This window comes from Myotis lucifugus, unplaced genomic scaffold (assembly GCF_000147115.1).
Source record: "Myotis lucifugus unplaced genomic scaffold, Myoluc2.0 scaffold_8, whole genome shotgun sequence".
NCBI classification, from domain to species: domain Eukaryota; kingdom Metazoa; phylum Chordata; class Mammalia; order Chiroptera; family Vespertilionidae; genus Myotis; species Myotis lucifugus.
The window spans coordinates 383,227-406,069 of NW_005871056.1; the positions used below are offsets into that span (position 1 = coordinate 383,227).

General features: G+C 40.2%; 1 protein-coding gene across 6 annotated transcripts in view; it reads right to left on the bottom strand.

Moving 5' to 3' along the window:
• The window catches only part of RAB5A (RAB5A, member RAS oncogene family), a 32,169-nt gene extending 9,958 nt beyond the window's left edge, over nt 1-22,211 (bottom strand). For 2 of the 6 annotated variants that reach the window (XM_023749447.1, XM_014450455.2), the window contains exons 1-2: nt 21,994-22,206; nt 17,624-17,878 (exon numbers count right to left, since the gene is read on the bottom strand). In XM_023749447.1, coding sequence (XP_023605215.1) covers nt 17,624-17,786 — 163 coding nt within the window. In that variant the 5' untranslated portion in view covers nt 17,787-17,878; nt 21,994-22,206. Of the gene's footprint in view, nt 1-17,623; nt 17,879-21,993 lie in introns of all 6 variants that reach the window. The other 4 variants (XM_023749452.1, XM_006083653.3, XM_023749451.1 and 1 more) reach the window with 4 other exon arrangements.
• Nucleotides 22,212-22,843: the final 632 nt, after the last annotated feature.

The window sequence follows — 22,843 nt, forward strand, 5'->3', positions numbered from 1 at the left end:
ATTTTCTTGGATTTGTACCTTTTCATCTTTTCCCTCATTTTAATTTTAACAATAAAGTATCATTTTATAATGATATTTTTGTTTTTGAAATTGAGATTGCTGTCAAATCTACAAAGTACCACTTGTTTTCTGAATTGCTTCATGAGAACAGTATAAAGTAAAATATCTATTACAAGTATACTTCTCTTGGCTCTATGAATAGCCATCAGTAAAGGCACCATAATGGACACTTACGAAAAAAATATGATTTATAAAAGGTAGGTTATAATCAAGTAGATTAACTTTAAAATAATGTGAGAGTAAACGTCTAACCACAGCTAACTGCACTAAAGATATTTATGAACAAGATCTACACACACCCATTTTTAGCAGCATGCTGGCCAAAAACCGTACCTATAGTTCCTTTTGTTCATTAACTTTGGTAGTTAAATTCCTGCAGTTCTAGGATTCATCTTATTATGTTCCTCACTTTTTAAAAATATGTATTTTTATTGATTTCAGAAAAAATGGGAGAGGGAGAGATCAAAACATCAATGATGAGAGAGAATTACTGATCCACTGCCTCCTGCATGGTCCTAACTGGGACTGAGCCCACAACCCAAGCATGTGCCCTGAGTAGGAATCAAACCATGACCTCCTGGTATACAGGTTGATGGTTAACCACTGAGCCTCTCCAGCCTTGGCTGCTCCTCACTTTTACTTTCAGCTCAAGGTGTGATCTTCAACTCCTCCCCAAAGAGCATGGAAGAAAGTTATTAAAATTTCCTAAAACTGGTCTATCTTGCAAGAAAATTATAATCAATTTTTGTAAACTGTACCAATTTATCTGATGGTGTCAATCCTTTGTAAGAGATTCACTAGTTAATATGAGTATGCTGAATGAGCCAATTGTAATTAGATATTATATATCATATTCGATATAACATTTATTTTTCTTGCTATTTTTAAAAAATATATTTTATTGATTTTTTACAGAGCGGAAAGGAGAGGGATAGAGACTTAGAAACATCGATGAGAGAGAAACATCGATCAGCTGCCTCCTGCACACCTCCTACTGGGGATGTGCCTGCAACCAAGGTACATGCCCTTGACCAGAATCAAACCTAGGACCTTTCAGTCCGCAGGCCGACGCTCTATCCACTGAGCCAAACTGGTTAGGGCCTTGCTAATTTTTATTAGGTCATTTGGTTCCTGGCTTCAGTATCAGCACCTATAATATTAATTTTGCAGACATTACAATTGGAAATGTATTTTGAGCTACATTCTAATGAATATTTCTGTGAATTCTCACAAATGTAGCCATATTTAAAATATACTTACTAATCAAGCCTCTTTTACAACACTAGCAGTAACACCCATTTTCTATAATCCTGTATTTATAGTAAAGGATACCGAGAAAGCACTTTTTAAACTTTCATGAATGGCTCTTCTATAGAATCAATAAATATTTTTAAGCACTTAAAATTTAGCCTCTAACAGTATCCCTTTTTCAATAAAAGGGAAAAACAAAGGAATGGATCACAAAATATAAGCCTTTTCTCAAGTAAAGTTTGATGAAACTAAGAAAAATTTAGTTATAATTTGCAATTCAGACTTTGTTTTCTCTTTTTTTATGACCACAAAGTACACTGGCAGTAAAAACATGCACTTACACTTTTGTAAGTCAACTCTAGACTCAGGGAAATAACTATTAAAGTTGCCTTAAAGCATATATAATCTGATTCTCAAACCGTTTACATATATCGCAAAAGGCTACTGATCTTTTTTATTAATGCATGTACAAAAAGAAAATACAGGCAAAGAAATGCCAACAAATACATTAACACACACACACACACACACACACACACACACACACCCCATGACCAAATAGAGCTCTTTTAGAAACACAAAGCTATTACACCAGGCTACAAAAGAAAAACGGTGTTTTATTTAAAAATTAGAGGCAACATGCATTCCTAATATACATACAGGATTTTTCCCTTAAAATTTATCAAGTGTCCACTCCATCCTTAAGTCTGAAATCAGCAAAGCTCTTAGGCAGTCTCTCTAAATCTAGAAACCAAACAAGGAAGTCCACCATCACAATTATTTATCATCTGGGATATCCATATAAAAGTAGTAAATTATTGGAAAGAGACAATTATTTGGAAGACAGGACTGCCATGAAAATCCAAAGGCACCAGCTAATGTAAAATGGATAACGAGTTCTTTAAATTGACTAGAACGAACCTTACCATGCACTGCCAATAACCAGGTTTTTAGTATTATGCTGATGGATCCCAATCATATTAACACAGAACAAGAACAAGCAATTCCCTAGATTCCTCTTAGAAACCACTCTTCATCCCACACCATCAAGTAGCTCCTACTTCTGTGCTCCCAGACTTCACTGTGCAATAACATATTTTATAGTTTTTTATAATCTGTTTAAAAAGATATTATCTTTTTCTTTTCCTAGACTGGAAATTCCTTGAGAAATTACTCTTAGTTATTCTTCTCCACATACAACATCTAATATAAATCCCAGTTCATATAAATATTCAAAATGTTTGCTAAAAGATGTTCATAAGTTTTTGGAATTATTTTTGGTCTACTTTAGACCAAAACATTTGAATAGACAGTTCCCAAATGAGAAAAAACAGGCATTTCAAAAAGCCTCTATTCATGTTACTATATAACTAACAATCTCAAGCATAATATCATCAAAATCTTTTTAACTTGATAATACCATACTGTTGCTCATGGTATGATGAAAGCATAATTTTGGGAGAGGAGAAAAAGACCAATTATTACAGGCCAAGGGAATGAGTTTTAGGATACATCTAAAACACATTAAAATAATGAAAGTGTTGTAGTGCCACAAGAACAAATATTATGGGAATAGGATAACTCAGTATTATAAACATTACATATTGCAAGACCATCATGATTCCCTAAATTTCTCAAGTTTTCAAATACTACTAACTACAGCATTTAACTTCCCGTAAAATTCAGTTAAGTATAGCTGACGTTTTCAAACCTTAGTGCTTGTAAAAATACATTACTTGTCGATTACAAAGTTATAAAAATAAATTCTGGCACTCAAAATATAACTACATCAATACTGTTAGCAACATTAACTAACCACAAACTTACCTGAATCTGCAAAACCACTTTAATATATCCAAAACGTCTATTTTCTGGCTAAGAACCATCACTTTCTTAGACCTCTTCATTTTCTCTTCACTTCCATCACCAGCACTAGCAGTTGGTTTTCTTTTCGGGCCCACATTTCACAAAGAAACAGCTTTTATCACTTCGAGAGTTACTGTGTACGCGACGACAAGTAGAGAAAAACAAAGCTGCGTTGAGATGTGGGTGCTGGCCTGTCTAATAGGTTCCCTTTTTGAGCTACATGGTCAGTTCCTATTTGCAAGCCTGGCAGCAAGCAACAATTCAGTCTCAGGAAAACTACAAATTACTGCATCATAGACCTAATCAGCTGAGAATACCTGAAACTGTAAATGTTAAATCTGCTAATACCAAAGGCCTATAATCTAAGACCTTAACAAATAAATAGTAATCAAGGAGTAGACACTGCAAAACAGTGGGGAGGGGAAAGACTATCCATATCAATAGCATATCCAAAGGCCAACAACTCAAAAATAAAGTATAAACTAACAACTAAAATGATTCTACATGAATTAAACAGAACAGACTGAGGAACCAATACCACCCCAACCCTTAACAAATTATTTATTTATCAAATTTGATAGAATTACTTTATTCGAATTGACAAAAACAAAACAAAACTATGCCTATCAGTCTCAAATAAAAATTTGAGACTAGGTTTGCAAAGTTATGTATCATAGAATATCTTTAAGAAATTTTCTACAATGTTAACAGATTGATTTTTAATATGTGGGAATCTCATATAAATCTTACAAAAAATTACAAAAGCATCAAGGATAAATGTGTAAAAAAATATTTCACAAAAGGTACATAGAGAAAAGTCAATGTCAAAATCATCTTTAGAGCAAAAATATTAAATTTATCTCCTAACTTAAAAAAAAAAGGGTGAGAGGGAGATGGCAAAAACACCCACTGCTAGTGATGCTGTACAAATGTTTTGGAAATAAATTTTTTTTTTAACCAGGCAAAGCCATGAAATGCTGGTACTTGTTAACCTACTATATCATGGAATTTCCAAAATATGGTATGGTGGGCAGGGGCAGGAGAGTAGGTAGAACAAACCTTTATGTTAAAAAAGTTGTAAACTACCTAAATGTGTAAGTGAAAAGACACCGGTGGCTTGGTAAGTGTTAAGTAGCAATTACATAAAAATATGGTTATAAAGTGACCAATTTAATTGCCATAAAGTAAAATATATAAGTTCCTTGTAAGGATAAGGTGTATCTACATAAAAACACTAATAGAAAAGCAAACAGAAAAAACTAAACTAATAGCAATGTCCCCCATAGTGGAATCATGACTGAATGTTCCCCCTATATAAAACTATCAGAAGTGGTGGATTTGAGAACCTATAAAGCTAAAAATTAAAAATATAAATTGCTATAATGAGGGGAAGGACCTTGTTTTACAGGGGGAAAGGATCTCAGAAGATCAGGAACGTGATCATCAAATCCAAGTTAGACATTGGAAGTGATGTGTAGAGAAAGCAAAGGTTTTGAGATCCAAATAATTCAATAAGAGTTCAATGGATCTGGATCAAATTTCATGATGAATATCCAATCAAGAAAAATAGCAGGAATTGACTGAGCAGTATCAAGAACCAGGTACCACCCTGGCCGGAGTGGCTCAGGTTGGTGGATGTTTGTCCTGTGCAATAAAAGTTGCTGGTTTAATTGCGGTGGAGTGCGGGAAACGTGTAAACTCGGGCCGATTGTAACTGCGTATTACCAAATATTTGTTTGTAATCCACCCTTTTGGTGGATGGAACAAAACCAAAAGACAGAGCCATCTTATATTTTGGCGGGAAATTCACCCGCACTCCAAGTGTTGACTGAGCAGTATCAAGAACCAGGTACCACCCTGGCCGGAGTGGCTCAGGTTGGTGGATGTTTGTCCTGTGCAATAAAAGTTGCTGGTTTAATTTCTGGTCAGGGCACATGCCTGGGGGGCATGCAGGAGGCAGCCAATCGATGTTTCTCCCCCCCCATCTAAAAACAAACAATAACAAAAAGACACACAATAAAAATTAAAAATCGACACTAATAAAAGACAAACATGCAAATTGACCATACCTTCACTATGCCTTAAGCCACACCCACCAGCCAATCAGAGCGACTATATGCAAATTAACCCAACCAAGATGGCGACCAGCAGCCACGGAGCTGGAGCAAGCAGGAGGTTTGCTTGCTCCAGTGATGGAAGAAGCCAAGCTTCCTGCTTGCCAAGGCGGCTCTGAGCTCCACTCAAAGCAACAAAGTTTCAATTATAGAAGGTAAATAAACCCCAGATACCTGCTTTCAGCCGCCCGTGGCCACGGAGCTGGAGCGAGCAGGAGGCTTCCCTCCCACCTGCCATGGCCGGCTCTGAGCTCCTCTCAAGGCTACAAAGTTTCAATTATAGAAAGCAGATAAATGCCAGAATAAATAAAAAAAGAAAAAAAGGAGAGGCTGGGAGCTTCCGTCGCCCGGGGGCTTGGCCAGAGTGAAAACAGCCCTCAGCCCCTCACCCAGAATGGTCAGGCACCCCAGTGGGGAACCCCCCCACTCTAAAGGGGTGTGGCTATCCTGAAAACAACCATCAGCCCCTCACCCAGGCTGGCCAAACCTCAATGGGATGAGGGTCCCCAATGGGGGGGGCTTGACCAGCCTGCAAACAGCCATCAGCCCTTCACCCAGGCTGGCCAGGCACCCCAGTGGGGACCCTCACCCTGAAGTGGGTGTGACCAGCCTGCAAACAGCCATCAGCCCCTCACCCAGGCTGGCCAGGCACACCAGCAGGACCCCCACCCTGATCCAGGACACCCTTCAGGGCAAACCAGCCGGCCCCCACCCATGCACCAGGCCTCTATCCTATATAATAAAAGGGTTATATGCAAATTGACCTTAACAGCAGAACAACTGGGAATGACTGGTCACTATGACACACACTGACCACCAGGGGGCAGACACTCAATGCAGGAGCTGCCCCTGGTGGTCAGTGAGCTCCCACAGGGGGAGCTCTGCTCAGCCACAAGCCAGGCTGACGGCTGCCAGCGGTGGTGGTGGGAGCCTTTCCTGCCTCCTCAGCAGCATTAAGGATGTCCGACTGCAGCTTAGGCCTGCTCCCCGCTGGTAAGTGGACATCTCCCGAGGACTGCCAGGCTGTCAGAGAGATGTCTGACTGCCAGCTTAGGCCCGCTCCCCCAGGGAGCGGGCCTAAGCCACAGACTGCACGAGGGCATAGGGCCAGGCTGAGGGACCCCCCCAAGTGCACAAATTTTTGTGCACTGGGCCTCAAGTAAAATAATAAAAAAATCAGGTATTAAAGTTATCAGTAAAGTTAGAAATTGGTTTTCTGGGAAAATAAGTATCAACAGTAACAATGTAATGTAATGAATTTTCTAATGCAGGTGAGCACTGACTTCAGATGATAAAACGCGGAGGCTCTGGCTGGTGTGGCTCAGTGGTTGAGCACGGACCTATGAACCAGGAGGTCATGATTTGATTCTCAGTCAGGGCACATGTTTGGGTTGCGGGCTCAGTCCCATTAGGACCGTGCAGGAGGCAGCGGATCAGTAATTCTCTTTCGTCATTAATGTTTCTATCTCTCCCTCTTCCTTCCTTTCTGAAATCAATAAAAATATTTTTAAAAACTGTAAATAGAAAATAGATAAATGGTCTAGAGCTGACAACAGGTAAAATAAAAACTAAGGCCACTTTTATTGCACATTAAAATTATATGTGTATATGGGGGAAGTACCCAGTAGATTATGGTAGCAAAGACCAGCCACATTTTCAGGGAAGAGTTACACTGAATTAATATGAGGAAGAGAAGGGGATACAAACAGATTAGGACAGAAAGCATACACATGTGACTAAACCAAAATAGAAAATACTGCAAAAGCCTGGCAACAAGATAAAGATATATATAAAAAGATGGCAATATCCCCAAAAGTAAACCCATCTTATGAGATGATCTATAAACATTTATAATTTTGGATTCATTCTTAAAAATCAATGATCCTCTTGCCCAGCAGGCGTGGCTCAGGGGTTAAGCATCGACCTATGAACCAGCAGGTCACGGTTCGATCCCCAGTGTGAGGGGTGCAGGAGGCAGCTGATCAATGATTCTCTCTCATCATTGATGTCTTGATCTCTCTTCTTCTCCGTTCTCTAAAATCAATTAAAAAATGTATTTTAAAAAATCAACAATCAAAAAAATAATTTAAGTCGAAACTGGTTTGGCTCAGTGGATGGAGCATCAGCCTGCGTGCGGACTGAAGGGTCCCAGGTTCGATTCCGGTCAAGGGCATGTACCTGGGTTGCGGGCACATCCCCAGTAGGAGATGTGCAGGAGGCGGCTGATCGATGTTTCTCTCTCATCGATGTTTCTAACTCTCTATCTCCCTTCTTCTCTGTAAAAAATCAATAAAATATATATAAAAAAATAATTTAAAAAATCAGTGATCATCTCATAAGGGATTGATATAATATAAAAAGAACTCCTCCAACTCAGCAACCCAAAAAACCTAAACCACCCAATTAAAAAATGGCCAAAGCACTTTAGTAGAATTTCTCTAAAGAAGAAACACAAATGGCAAAGAAGCATATGGAAAGATGCCCAACAATACTAATCACTAGAAAAATGAAAATCAATGCCACTTCACACCCATCAGGACAATTATTATCAAAACAGAAAACAAGAATTGGCAAGGATATGAAGAAATTAAACCCTAGTGCATTGATGATGGGAATGTTAAATGGTGCAACTGCTGTGAAAAGTGGTATAGATTCTTAAAAAAATATTAAGCATAAGACCCAGCAATTCCACTGCTGGGTATATACCAAAAAGATGTGAAAACAGGAACTTGAACAGATATTTGTACATTAATGTTCATAGCAGCATCATTCATAATAGCCAAAGGTAGAAGAAACACAACAGTCCAACAAAGGATGAATAGGTAAGCCAAATATGGTATATACATACGATAATATATTATTCTGCCTTATAGAGGTAGGAAATTCTGACATGTTACAATATGGATGAACTCTGATGACATGCTAAGTGAAATAGGCCAGCCTATTAAAAATTTAGCTCTAGGAATCTGATGTGAGAGAAATTATACAGTATACTGGACAAATACTGTATAATTTCTCTCACATCAGATTCCTAGAGCTAAATTCATGGACAAAAATAGTATGGTATTTGCCACGAGAAGGGATAGGGAAAAAATGAGGAGTTATTCTTTGGGTACAGTTTTAGCTGGGGAAGATGAAAAAGTTCTGAAGATGGACAGTAGTGATGGTTGCGCAACGTGAATGTATGTAATATCACAGAACTGTAAACTTAAAAATTGTTAAAAATGTAAATTTCATATTATGTATCATTCAGCAACATCTAAAGGTAATTGTTGCCAAATGAACTGCAATGTTAGGAACTATTAATGATACATAGGAGAGAGTCTGCATGAAGTCAAGCAAAACCAGGTGAAGATTAAGAATCATTTTTCCAACACTGTTAAAACTAATTCATGTGCTTAAAAAAAAAAATCCTCAGATCCAGAGACATGGAAGCATGGAACAGAGTGCGGAATTTTGGAGGGAAAGTGGGGGAGGGTGGGTGGGTGGGAGGTAATCAACCAAAGACTTTGTATGTATATATGCATAACCCATGGACCCAGACAGTGGGGTGGTAAGGGTCTGGTGTGGGGGTAGGCTAGAGGGGGTTGATGGGAAAAAAGGGGGGACATATGTAATACTTCCAACAATAAAGATTAAAAATATTTTAAAAATTACACCAATTTGCGTGCGCACACACACACAAAAATAAATACATACATACATACATTCATACATAAATAAATAAAATCCTCACCCAAGGATTAATTTTATTGACTTTGATTTTAGAGAGAGAGGATGCTAGGGATGGAGGGAGGCAGTGGGAGAGAGAAAGAGACAGAAACATCAGATTTGAGAGAAAAATTGGGTTGCCTACCATATGCACCTGACCAGGGAGCCAACCCACAATGTAGGTATGTGGCCTGACCAGAAATGGAACCCACAACCTTCTGGTGTACTGGACGACACTCCCAACAAAACTGAGAAACCCGAGAGAGAGAGAGAGAGAGAGAGAGAGAGAGAGAGAGAGAGAGAGAGAATTGATTGATTACTATCGCAGCTTGACAGTTATTCTAAAAGGACATCCAACTCTCCTAAGGGAAGTCACTTACCAGGACATAGCTTTAATAAATATACTCTCAACATCAACTGGAAAACAAAATCAGTCTTAGGAGTTTGCGTTTGGTTAGTATTAAGTTAGTGCCCCAAGCCTTATCACCCTAGAATGAGCTGATAATACCAGTATTTGAACCTTCAAGGCTAAGAGGCACTAAAGGCCTCTTTACTTCACCAAAGGCACAATCCGTAAGTCTTTACTCACCAGATTGGATTTATCTAACAAGGATGTAACAAATACAGAACAGGGAAGCAGAATGAAGGTACACATTACAAAGAGAAAAGGTAAAAACATGTGAGAAAGGGGAGAGGATATTTACAAGTTATTAACTAGTATCAGCTCCTCCCAAATATGAAGACAGAAAAAGTTAATAAAATTAAGTTAGCTTTAACGATTATGTCTATGAAAGACATTTATCTACAGACAACAAATACTTTATTAAGTAACTTGAATATTATTAAATTTCTATAATATGCAAGGAAAACATGACTCTGGTTTCTAGTTCCAGGTGTAAGGACCTTAGAAGTCACCATTTCACCCTGAAAAGCAGCAGAACAAACTGACAATCAACAACTATTCTTAGATCTGTAAGACAAGTGAGGTCACAAACAATCTGCTACCCTCAAAACCGGAGAGATAGGCAAATGTAGAAAATCACACCTCAGAGCAGAAACCTAAGGAAACCAGTGCTCAGGTAGGAAAACATGAACTGCAATTGGCAAATTGCTGGAGGTAAGGTGCAAACAAGTCTGAGTTAAAAACTCCAGGGAAACCCAGTTTTAGTAGGGGCCACCACACGTTTTTGAATTTTACCTACAGGAACTTGACCAGGTTCTCACAGTAAATATCAGAGAAAAATCCTCTTGTACTCTTGGCAGGGTGAGGGAAAAGGACCCATTTTGAAATAAGGCCTTAAGGACATATTAATTGAAACCTCTAAAACTGAAAATATAAAGAGCGCAAAGTCAGAAAACAACAACTACAACAAAAAACCCCAGAACAGAATATCCAAGGAAAAATGATAGATCCAGGAAACTCAGAGAACGGCAAGGAAGATAAATGCTGAAATATCTACACTTAAGCCTATCATTTTCAAACTATAGAAAACCAAAAATAATGTGCACGGATAGTGCCCACGCTATTTTGCAAAGGAAGCTTCTTTCCCCCTTCTCTTTGGTGATACCTTTTTTCTTTCTGACTCAAGAACCTAGCACTTAATGCTTCCCAGACTTCAAGGGCATCTCCCAGACCTTTAAAACATTACTGGCCTTGAAAATGACCCTAATGTTTAGCAATAAACCCATCCACGAAGTGAGCTTAAAAATTCTAATATGGATCTGAAAATTTTACAACCCAAGAATGAAAAGGAGCAAATTAAAGAAGGGAGAAGAGACAGGGGAAGACTCTAACCCTAGAGTAATAACAGTTACAGGAAACTGTAGTCCCAGAACAAAATTATCTATGCCAAGTAATGCCCCCCAAAGTAAGAGTACCTCTACAGGAGAAAAAAGAGATGAAAAGACTGAAATCCTTTTGATCCCACAATATTTAAATAAAATTATTTCTGGTTCAGTAACCACATCTAGAAATAGATCTTACAGAAATAAGTCCAGAGGGGGAAAAATTCCATGAATATATCCACTATTATATGATTACCTAAAAGAGCAAACAAAAATATAAACATTAACTGCCCAACAATAAGGGTATGGTTAAAAAATAAGGTAGAGTGTAACTTTTTAAAATAAATATGACTACCATCCAGAGTTATTGAAAAATAACTACCATTAACAAATGAAATAGAATACTATAGTATTACTATTATAAGTGAATCTATATAAAATATCATAAAGTCATAAATAGTTCAGAGAGAAAGGAAATACAATAGGTTATAAAAATATGAAAGTATACTTGACCTCACTCATAATATGGAAAATTTATACATAAAAAGTGCAGAGATCAATGCATATACGAATAGAAAAGACTGACAAGTATGATGATACTTTCAGTTAATAAAATAGGGTTATAGGCATCCTATGCATTGCTGATGGGGATGGCAGTTTGGAAAATTTTATCAGAATTACAAATGTATATAAACCTTTGACAGAGTAATCAACTTCTAGAAGTTTATACTACAGATACTTGAAATATGTGAGAAATGACTATGAATTAAGTTATTCACTGCAGCACTGTTTAGAGCCAAAAATACAAAACAATGTGCAAATCCAAAACTAGAGAACTGATTAAGTATATCCATGCAATTGCATACTGTTACAGCCAAGAAAAATGAGGATGCTTTTCATAAAATGACATGGAGAGAAACTTGGCAGACTATATTTTCCAACATGGTTGCAATAAGATTTCCCACAGTACACTATTCTCATAACACAACACTGAAAATTCCTCTCTTGAATCTGTTTAAGCTTGTGACTAGAACATGCCTGATACTATTTATGTGACTTTTGGGGCTAGGCCATAAAAGGTTATCCAGCTTCCACCTGGTACTTTTGGGACACTCATTCTTGAACCCAGCCGTCATACTGTGAGGAAACCCAAGCCAGGTGGGTGAGACCACCTGTAAGTATTCTGGCTGTCAGCTCCAGCTGAGGTCCCAACAAACTGCCAGCATTAGCTGCCAGATAGGTTGACATGATTTTAGCCCCAGACTGACTGGAATCCATGAGAGATCAGAAAACCACCTACTAAGCCCACTCAATCCATAGTACATAGGAGAATAAAAACAGCAAATTAGTGAATCAAAAGAGTTCATTGAACAACAACATAAAAATGGAGGTAGTTCATTATAGGTAGAATTGGCAAAATCATTTTACTAAACAGCTTTAAACACTTCAGCACCACCAGAGGGCATCAATGAATTAAGTGAGGTACAGTAAAAACTGTTTATGATCCCAATATGTGAAATAAATTTTAAGAGGGAAAAAAGGTTAACTTGTATTGATTGTATTGTTGAATGTGTCGGAGAGTACACACTTTAAAAGAAAGTTTTTGTATAACTAGAGGCCTGATGCACGAAATTTGTGCAAGGGGCTCGGCCCTCACAGCTGTGGTGGCTTGCCTCAGCCCTTGTAGCCCTCTTTTCATCCAGAAGGTCGTCCAGAAGGTTGTTTGGCTGTCTGGTCTAATTCGCATATTATGCTTTTATTATTATAGCTATAGATATGGACGAGAGTACACACTTTACAAGTTGGCTCTAGAAGAATTCTTATTTAGCTCAATCTGCTCAGTTTAAAAATCTGTACGCAGGGCTTATATAAGTGTTTATAAAAGGGTGCCAGGATTAAGAACCAAGCTTACTGTATCCTAAAAGAGCAAACAAAAAATATAAGACAATGTGTCTCCTAATTCATAGCAATGTTTAAGTAGCCACATATAATAACATTTTAGTCTGGAATACTGTAAAATAATTGATGTTAAGATTATTAAAAGATAACTTTAGGTTGAATGGGTATAAATCTTTACAACTTTCTTGATTAATAAAGTCTATCTCAAATACTGAATATGTACTTTCTAAAAGGAAATAAACTATATATATAAAAGCCAAGTGACCAGGACTGGTAGCTATGGCACGCACTGCAGAGGCCAACCGGCTGATCAGGGCCCCAACTGACCGCCCCCCTAATACCCCCCGCCAGCCCCACCCCCAATTGGCCCCCATGGGGCGGGCTGGCTGGATCCAACCCATGCACTGGGCCTCTAGTATTATGCATAAAGATAATATTCTTTCACTGAAAGCCAAATGATTAATTTACACAAATTCTAACTCTTGCTGTATCAGAAAGAACAATGAATATTTCAAAAACCATTTTTCTCACCAACCAAAAACCATATACTGGTAGTCTGTCTCTAGGTCTTATGTCCTTTCTCAAAAGTGCTTTTAATCTAAAGTAATGTGCAGATGCAAAAAGATAAAGGCAAGTAAATAAATGCCCAGATTACAATTATACAAACAAGTCTTTCAGAATGGCAGTAGTAGAAAGTTTACTACTTCAGGAAAAACATGAGCTTTTCAGATTTAAATTTTCTGGCTGGCTTTTATTTCTCAGTTTAGGAAGCAACTTTAATATCTGCATACATGTAGTATTCCATTTAAATGTGTAATTTCTCCCTCTGAGAAAACTTCCACAAATAACTTAGTTGATGTGGGTGGCGTACATTTAAAGTAATACACATGACTAACCACTTTTGTGAAAACTAATTAAGGGGGAGAAAATTATTAAGATTTTACCATACTTAGTTGTAAATACTCATGTTATATATTTGAATGAAACTGCAAAAACATCACTATTAGAAAAACTCAACTTTAGGACATAATTGCTTATAGTTTTTTAAACCTTATTTGTTCCTGTAATTTTTAATGAGAAGCTTTACATTATGCTAATCTGAGCATAAAATTCTTGAACACTGTCAAATGCTAAACTGAATGCTATGCACCAAGTAGAAGAGTCACAATTCCAAAATAATGGCATGTCATGACAATATAACGAAATATCATTAGTGATGAAAATGCCTCAGCAAAGGCCTGGCTGGTGGGGCTCAGTTGGCTGGAGTGTAGTCCCACATACCGAAAGGATGCAGGTTCGATTTCCGGTCAGGGCACATACCTAAGGTTGTGGGTTAGATCCCTGGTCAGGGCACATACAGAAGGCAGCCAATTGATTTTCTGTCTTATATCAATGTTTCTCTCCCTGCCCCCCCCACACACTTCCTTTCTCTAAAATCAATGGGCATATCCTCCTGTGAGGATTTAAAAAAAAAAAAGGACAGCAAAAATATATGTGATGAAAAAAAAAAAAGTTATGTGATGGTAGTGGTAATAGCTAACATTTAATAAGCATTTTATTCTGAGCTTAGGCATTGTGCCAACAAATATATATATACTTTTGTTTAATCCTTGCAAAAAGATCTTTTAAGTTAAGTACTACTATTTCCATTTCATAGAGGGAAAAATAAAGTTGGGTAAGACTTGCCTAAGATCACTGGTATGTACTAGAGCTAGAATTTAAAATCAAACCAGGTGGATACAAAGTCTACCACTTTCTTTAAAAAAAAAAAAATTATTTATTGATTTCAGAGAGGAAAGGGAGAGGGGGAGGGAGAGCGGGACGGGGAGGGAGAGACATCAATTATGATAGAGAATCAGTGATCAGCTGCCCCTGCACTCCCCACACTGGGGATTGAGCCCGCAACCTGGGCATGTGCCCTCACCAAGAAGCGAACCATGATCTCCTGGTTCATAGGTCAATGCTCTACCACTGAAACACACCGGCCAGGCTGAAGTTGGTTTTAAAAGCCTTATTTGATCTGTATAAGCAGAAAATATTAAGAAAGCTTTACAGGCAGGAAATAATAGTAATAATAAAAATAAAACCTTTTGGAAAATTCATTAACAAAATGTATACAATATAATTGGTATTAACTAGAAAGGGAAATTATATTTATTTATATATATATATATATATATATATATATATATATATAACTAGTGGCTGGGTGCACTCGTGCAGAGGTGGGGGGGGGGGGCCTGAGGGTGGGGTTCCCTCAGCCCAGCCTGCACCCTCTCCAATTGGGGCCAAAACCAGCAGTTGGACATCCCTCTCACAATCTGGGAACGCTGGCTCCTAACCACTCACCTGCCTGCCTGCCTGATCGCCCCTAACTGCCTCTGCCTGCCTGCCTCATCTCACCCCCAACAGCCCTCCCCTGCCAGCCTGATCTTGCCCCTCAACTGCCCTCCCCTGCCAGCCTGATCGCCCCTAACTGCATCTGCCCCAGCCTCTAACACAATGGCTTTGTCTGGAAGAAGTCGGACGTCTGGAAGATGGCCGGTCGACCCGGTCTAATTAGCATATTACCCTTTTATTAGTATAAATTATATAGGATAGGATTGCTCAAATGGCGGGGGGGGGGGGGAGAGCCTTTTTCAGCAGGAGGAGATGCTCTTCGCAGACAAAAATACATAATTCCTATACCTGGACTGAAAGCCTGCCATATGCACTATACTGCCAAACCGGTCATTAAAAAGTTGAACCGCTATCTTACACCTTACACCAAACAGCTGTTGTCCTTAAAACCCCTCCTCAGCCCCCACCTTAGGTTCTGCCTTCGAAGTTCACCCAGATTTGGTTCTGATTTCTATGCCAGTCAGTGTCAAAAGCTCCACCTCCTAGGCAGCCATCTTGTGAGGGCATGAGGATTAATTTGCATATCACCTCTTTATTATATAGGAGGATTATCAGAGAACATCTACATTTATGATGCCCTGATATGGGGTTATTTTTTTTTTTAAACATACTTGAGATGTCATTAAGAAAAAATACGAGCCTCAGAGAGGGCACAAAAAAAAAAAAAAAAAGAAAAGAAAAGAAAAAATACATTTTGATGATGATCAGAGAGAGTATCCAAGACAAAAACAAAATGTCTACTCGCAGACTTCTCAGGCTCCAGTAAATTAAATTCTGTACTACAGTATTTCAGTGTTTTGATTACTTTAATAATATGTACTGTGAAAGGGATGGGGGGCTAGCATATAATAAGTCCTAAACCTATTGGGCCCAAGTATTTCTCCTAGAATACATGTGCACTTTGGGAAATGCTGCCACTGACAATCACTTGCTAAGAAACCAGTTACAATAACTAACATTCTGCACCAGTTTAAGGTAGGTGGACATGACCTACAAGTCTTTAAACTATTCCTACTATGTCAGCCATTTAACTGTATTAACAAAGAATGCATAGTATATTGCTCATTAAATATTCTAAAAATACCAGCATTTTTGTGATTCAAAGTAAAAGCTCCATGATATGGACTACATTTTTCTTTTTTTTTAAGAGGTTTTTATTGGTGTTTTTAGAGAGTGAGTAAGGGAGAAGGTGAGAGAGAGAAACATCGATGTGAATGAGTACCATAGGTCAGCTGCCTTCTGCATGTCCCCCGACTGGGAATTGAACTGGCAACCTTTTCGGTGAACAGGATGACGCCCAACCAAATGAGCCACACTAGCCAGGGCTGGACTACATTTCTGATGTTCATCCATTACAAAAACACAAAACACTAAAACAACATAACATTATATGATTATACAAATGTAAGAGGTTGACAAATATTATACTGCTGAGTCTATTAAAGTGGGAATACTACTTATCTAGTGTATTTCTGTATACAGGGAAAATCCAGGAGGTAGTAGAGTTCTGGAATTTATCTTACTGGAAGGGTCTGAGACTATGAATAAAATTCTCAAGTGTACTTACTCGAGAATATACACTAAATGCACAGAATAAAATTATGCTTCTTGAAAGATGGAATCTCAGAAGCTGCTACATGACAGTGGGTATATGCCTTACATATTTCAAAACTTTGGCTTTTTAAATGTATAAGGTTAGAATAAATTCATATGTATCTGAAAAAATATAGTATTGTTTAATTGCATACTCCTTGCAAAATATTGTGAATCTTAAAGCTTTTGTGGTTCCTCTGACATTATCTAATCCAAAGCTTCTTTTGACAGATGAAGTTAAGACCGACCCCCCCCCCCGCCCCCGCAAAAGGCTGTTCTGCACCACCGCTATATAGTTATGATTTCTTTGATTAAATTATTTAATGTTCTTTCTTCTAACCACAAAACTGAACGGTTAGTTGTCTCCTCTTTGTCCTACATATTACCTTCCTCTCATCTTGGTCCTACCAAAACCACTGCATGCAGTGCTTTTTCTACTTCTTCCCCCTCTTCATGTCCCTCTCCATTATAACTCACTTTTTCTCTTCCATCATCCTAGGACAATTCTTAAAAGAGTTTAATAAAATTTAATTTTATTTTTACAAATTAGTGTAATTTACAAATATTTAGAATTAGAAGTTTAAGATTCTTTTACCATTCTAAAGCCAATAACTCAGCACACATCTGTATTAATTTGGAGAAGCTTATAATTATCAAGAAGTAGATACCAGATAAAATCTCGTTACTTGGGACATTAATTCTACTCTTGTCTACATCTGTATTTTAGCTCCCATACAATGATCTTAAGGATAACCAGAAAAATCAAAATGTAAAAACTATTATCTTAACAAGAATCAAGGTAAATTTTACAGCTTGAGGTATACTGAACAGCTCTTTTATTCACTGTGTTACCTATTTAGGAATTCATCATCACACAACTGAAATTGCAAAATCATTTTTGCCAATGTGAGTCAATTAAATGAAGGGAAAAAAGAACCTCTTACCCCCAATGGTACTCTCTTGAAACTCATGAAATTGGCCTTTCACAAAACGAAGGACTAGGCTTGATTTGCCAACAGCAGACTCGCCCAGAAGTACTAGTTTGAACTGGCATATTTTATTTCCAGTATTTGGCCCGTTGGGTCTTGTTGCTCCTCGATTAGCCATGTCCAAATTCGAAAGAAGTCCCTAATTTCAGTCTCTTAAATGAACTTCCAGGATGCAAGGTGTCAATTTTTTCTTTCTGGAGGCAAAGAAACCTATAAAGAAACAAATGAGTTAAATACATAAATCAATAAAACAAAACATAATATTAATCACTTTAGTAAATTTTGCCTATAATATATTATTGTATAACAATTACATCCTTGCCCTAGCTGGTTTTGCTCAGTGGATAGAGCCACTGAAGGGTCCCGGGTTCAATCCCGGTCAAGGGCACATACCCTGGTTGCGAGCTCGATCCCCAGTAGGGGGCATGCAGGAGGCAGCCAATCCATGATTCTCTCTCATCAATGATGTTTCCCTCTCCCCTCCTCTCTGGAAATCAATAAAAATATATTTTATAAAATTATAACCTCTACTGGACATTGAGTGCCACTGAGTTTAAATCATTTGTAATGAAATAACATAAAGGCATTAAGAATTAAGCCTAAAATCATGCAGCTAAATCCCAGAGCTTTAAAAATAAAATAAAGTTTGACTATTATAATCCTTAAAAGTGAGGAACCCTGACCTGGTAGCTCAACTGGTTAGAACATCCTCCCAACATGAGAAGGTTTTGGGTTCAATCCCTAGTCAGGAAACATACAAGAGTCAACCAATGAATGCATAAATAAGTGGAACAACACCCAGCTGGTGAAAATTTTAATTTTCAATTATAACAGACATTCAATATTATGTTAGTTCCAGGTATTCTGCATAGTAATTAGACATTTATACAACTTAGGAAGTGATCTCCCTATAAGTCTGGTACCCACGTAGCACCATACAGTTATTACAATACTAGTGCCCTGGTGCACAGATTTGTCCACATTGAAAGAAAATTGTAAGGTGGCCAGCAGGGTGGGACTGGATGAGATGGGCCGGACACGCCCTGGAGTCAACCTCCCATGGCCCTTCCCTGCCAGGCACCTGGGACGGCGCGGAGTGACTAGAAGGTTGTCTGCAGAGGGTTCCCTCCAGCAGGTGGGGTCCTTTGGCCTGGCCTGCAGGAATCGGGCAGAAACTGGCTCTCCGACATCCCCCGCAGGGTCCTGGATTGTGAGGGTGGTTCATGGGTGATGCACCCCGGAATCGGACTCCCTCCTCTCTGGTTCCAGATGCATCACCCTTGAACCGCCGCTGCCAAGTCACCGCAGCTCAGAAGCTCCTGCGTTGAGTGTCTGCCCCCTGGTGGTCAGTGTGTGTCATACCTACTGGTTGGTCGCTTAGCCTTTTATATAGATAGATAGATTTTTGACTATATTCACTATGCTGTACTTTACATCCGCATGACTATTTTGTAACTACCAATTTGTACTTGTTAATCCCATGAACAAAAAAGATTTTGGCTTCCAGGTTTGTATGTCTAACAGCTGAAAGACTTAAAAGTGTTTCCTCATGTGCTCAAGTACACATACATTGAAGTGTTAACAGTGGTTTCCTATGTGGTGAGCTTATTAGTGTCTTATTTACACTTTCTGTAGTGTTGGCGCCAACAGTGAAATATGTCATTATTTTCTATTTAATACATTTAGAAAAAACTAGCCTGAATGGCAACTCCTGTCTTCTCTTATTAACTAGTAATGCAAATTTTCAATCTGAAAGGAATTAGCAAACATTTAAAGAATGATTTTCCAGCCCTGACTGGTTTGGCTCAGTGGATAGAGCGTCGGCCTGCGGACTGAAAAGTCCCAGGTTTGATTCCAGTCAGGGGCATGTGCCATGGTTGTGGGCACATCCCCAGTGGGGAGTGTTCAGGGGCAGCTGATCGATGTTTCTCTCTCATTGATGTTTCTGACTCTATCCCTCTCCCTTCCTATCTGTAAAAAATCAATAAAATATATATATATAAAAAAAGAATGACTTTCCAATCTACCTCCAAGTCAAATTTAAAGTTCTTTTTCTCCCATCCGTGATCAAAACCTGATCATGTGCTTACTAATGATATTAAATCTGACGATTCTCTCCCTAATCATTATTTTAAAAATATATATTTTTATTAATTTCAGAGAGGGAGAGGAAGAGATAGAAAACATCAATGATGAGAGAGAATCATGATTGGCTGCCTCCTGCATTCCCCCTACTGGGGATCAAGCCAGCAACCTGGGCAAGCGACCTGCACCAGAATTGAACCCAGGACCTTTCAGTCTGCAGGCTGACGCTCTACCCACTGAGCCAAACCAGCTAGGGCAAATCATTGTTACATTTCACTTAGGTACCTCATTAGAAATTTGCCTTCCCCATGAAATGAATTTACATAAGAATCTCTCGAGTCAAGACAAGAGTCGAGAGTCTTGACAATGAATTCATTAATAAACACATCCAAGAGAACTTACATTAGAGACAATAAATGTCTTATCTAAACAGCAGCTTGGAAGAGTCCTTTATGGGTAACACACGTATTTACAGATTAGAAATAGGTCTAACTGCTTCCAAATAATGGGGATGTAAACAACGTAAGACTGGCCATACAAAAGAGAACTTAAACTAGGTGATGGGTTCTCATTATACTATTCTCCCTATTATCTTTGTATTTAAAAATTCTTTCAAAATAAAAAAATGCTCCAATAGGACCCCCCCCCCCCAAAGCCAGATTTGGGAATCTAATTTGGCTGACCATACCAATTTTTGCCAAAGCAAGCTCTTTGATTTCCAATTCTCTATTTCCAGAATACCTAATTTACATAGCTGCTGTGAGAATTAAATGAGAGATTATATATAAAATCATCTCCAATACAGTGGCACATGAAATTAAAAATTGGTAGAAGCTCTTTGATGAGATAATGACCAAGTATCAATAGAATGTCATGTAGACTAAAAATGCATCAACATACCATCAGATATTATACACAATAGCAATGGAAATATTTTCCAATTATCTAACCACCTTCCAAAACAGCAAATTAAACGATTTAAGGAAAACATGCTCTGAATACCCACCATACTTACTAAATTTCAGAAAAAACATCAGATTCCCATTATAAAAAAATCATAATTTAGCTTTGCCTTCTATTGATTATAATTTGCCGTAGGCTTTCAAACAGAAAATAACTAAATTTAATTATAGGCAGTCACCTTAACATTGTGAAAAATTATGTGCATTTATTTGCATTCACTATTGAAACTTGTTTTGCAAAACAAAGGTGTTTGCATAAAGCGCATTTTAATCTTTCGAAAAATTTTTTTAACTGGTTTTCTATAATCAAAATTGTATTGATAACAGCAGCTACCATTTACTGGGCCTTCTATTGTACCAAGCACTACTCCGTGACTTTTGCTTACAGCAACTCTATGAGCTCCTATTGATTGCCTCTAGTTTACATTAAAAATAAAGTTTCTGGGCTGTCCTGAATGATCACAGAGGTGTACAGGTGTGTTTTTTTCCCCTACTTCTTAAGTGAACGGCAACTGATTCCACACTGTGACTGCACTAAACAAGACAAAAACCACAAACGTGAATGACGACGTTCAGGGCTTAAAAGGTCCGAGTCTATCGGGGGTAACCAGCTTCCCCCCGACAGCAGAGCAGGTCTAATGGTCTCCGCCCAGGGAGCGTGTCCAGCGGCCTAGTCGTCTGGAGTTCTGCACAGACGCGGGTCACCACCTTCCTCAGATCAGACAAGCATCTCCAGACAGCCTATCATCTTGATGGGCCACCTCCTCCCTCCGAGGCCCGTCTTCGGAAGTCCAAGGGTAGCGGGCTCCCCAAATTCACACCTGCGGTAGGCCCCGATCCTCCACAGAGAACACCTGAATCACCCGGTGCTCAACTCCGGGCCGCCGGAGCCAGCGGGGCCCGCCAGGCCCCTGAGCCACCCTTCCGGGCCTCTCCCCTGGAATCTGGCCTGGTGTTGGGCGTCGGCCCCCTCTCCCCTGAGACCGCCAGGGCCCGGGGCCGGCGAAGCCGCGGCCTCCGGACGCCTTCGCGGCGCCATCTTGAGAAGGGAAGACGGTGACACCCGTCGCTCCCTCCGCCAGACCGCAAATCCTGATCCTCCAGAGCCTCTTGAAAGAGGAGTCCGCGGGGCCGGCAGGACGAGACGCCGAGTTCGACAGCTCTCTGGTCCCGGGTACTGGCGCGCGAGAGGCGGGAGGGGCGGGGGGCTCGGTGCCGGCAGGGCCCCGACAGGCTGGGGCCGGCAGATCGCCTGGGGTCCCGGCCCGCCCCGGTTACCTGAGACCGCAGCTCGCAGGGCCGCGGGGCGGAAGCTCCTGGCAGCAGGTCCCTGGCGGAGCCCGAGCGAAGGCTGTGGCTTTGGCGGCGATGCGTCTCCTCCTCGCGCCGCTCCCCTCAGACTGGACGGTGCGGGGCTGGCGCCGTGGTGCCGCCCCCGTCGGCCTCGGTCCCCGCCTCTCTCCGCTCCGCCTTCCTCTTTCCTTTCTCCTCCTCCTCCTCCTCCTCCGCCGCCGCCGCCGCCACCGCCACCACCGCCGGCGCGCGAGTTCCCACTAATTCTGCCTTCTCCTCCCCCTTCCTCTGCCTCCTCCCCTCGGGGCGGCCGCGGGCTCCTTCGCGAACCAAAACACAAACACTCCAGCCCCAGCGCAGAAGCCACTTCCGCCGCCCGGCGCCGGCCTCGCCGCCACGTCGCCGCACGTAGCGAACGAAGCCCCTACGTCACTTCCTGTCGCCGCCAGTCCGACCCGGCTCCGTCAGCTGCTACGCTCCTCTCCAAACCCTCCGGGCGGGCGCTGGTCGCCGGGCGCGGTGGGCGTGTCACGTGGGCCCGGCGGTTCCACCGCCTCCCTCCCCGCGGGCGCGGGGCCCCGCCCTCGCTGGCGCCATTGTTATCTGGGCGGCGGTCTGGCTCCCTGCGGCCGGGGGGCGGGGGAAACTCCATGCCCGCCCTGCTTTCCGGAGGTACGGAGGCAACTTGTGTTTGTTGCTCCCAGTCCACGTGGGGCGGCGAATTCCTTCTGTGAATATTAACTCACAGTCCCCCTTAACCCTCCCCCGCAGCACCCCAACCCTGGCACCCCGGTTACGGGTCATGTCCAACAGAAGAGAGCCCCCCATTATATCC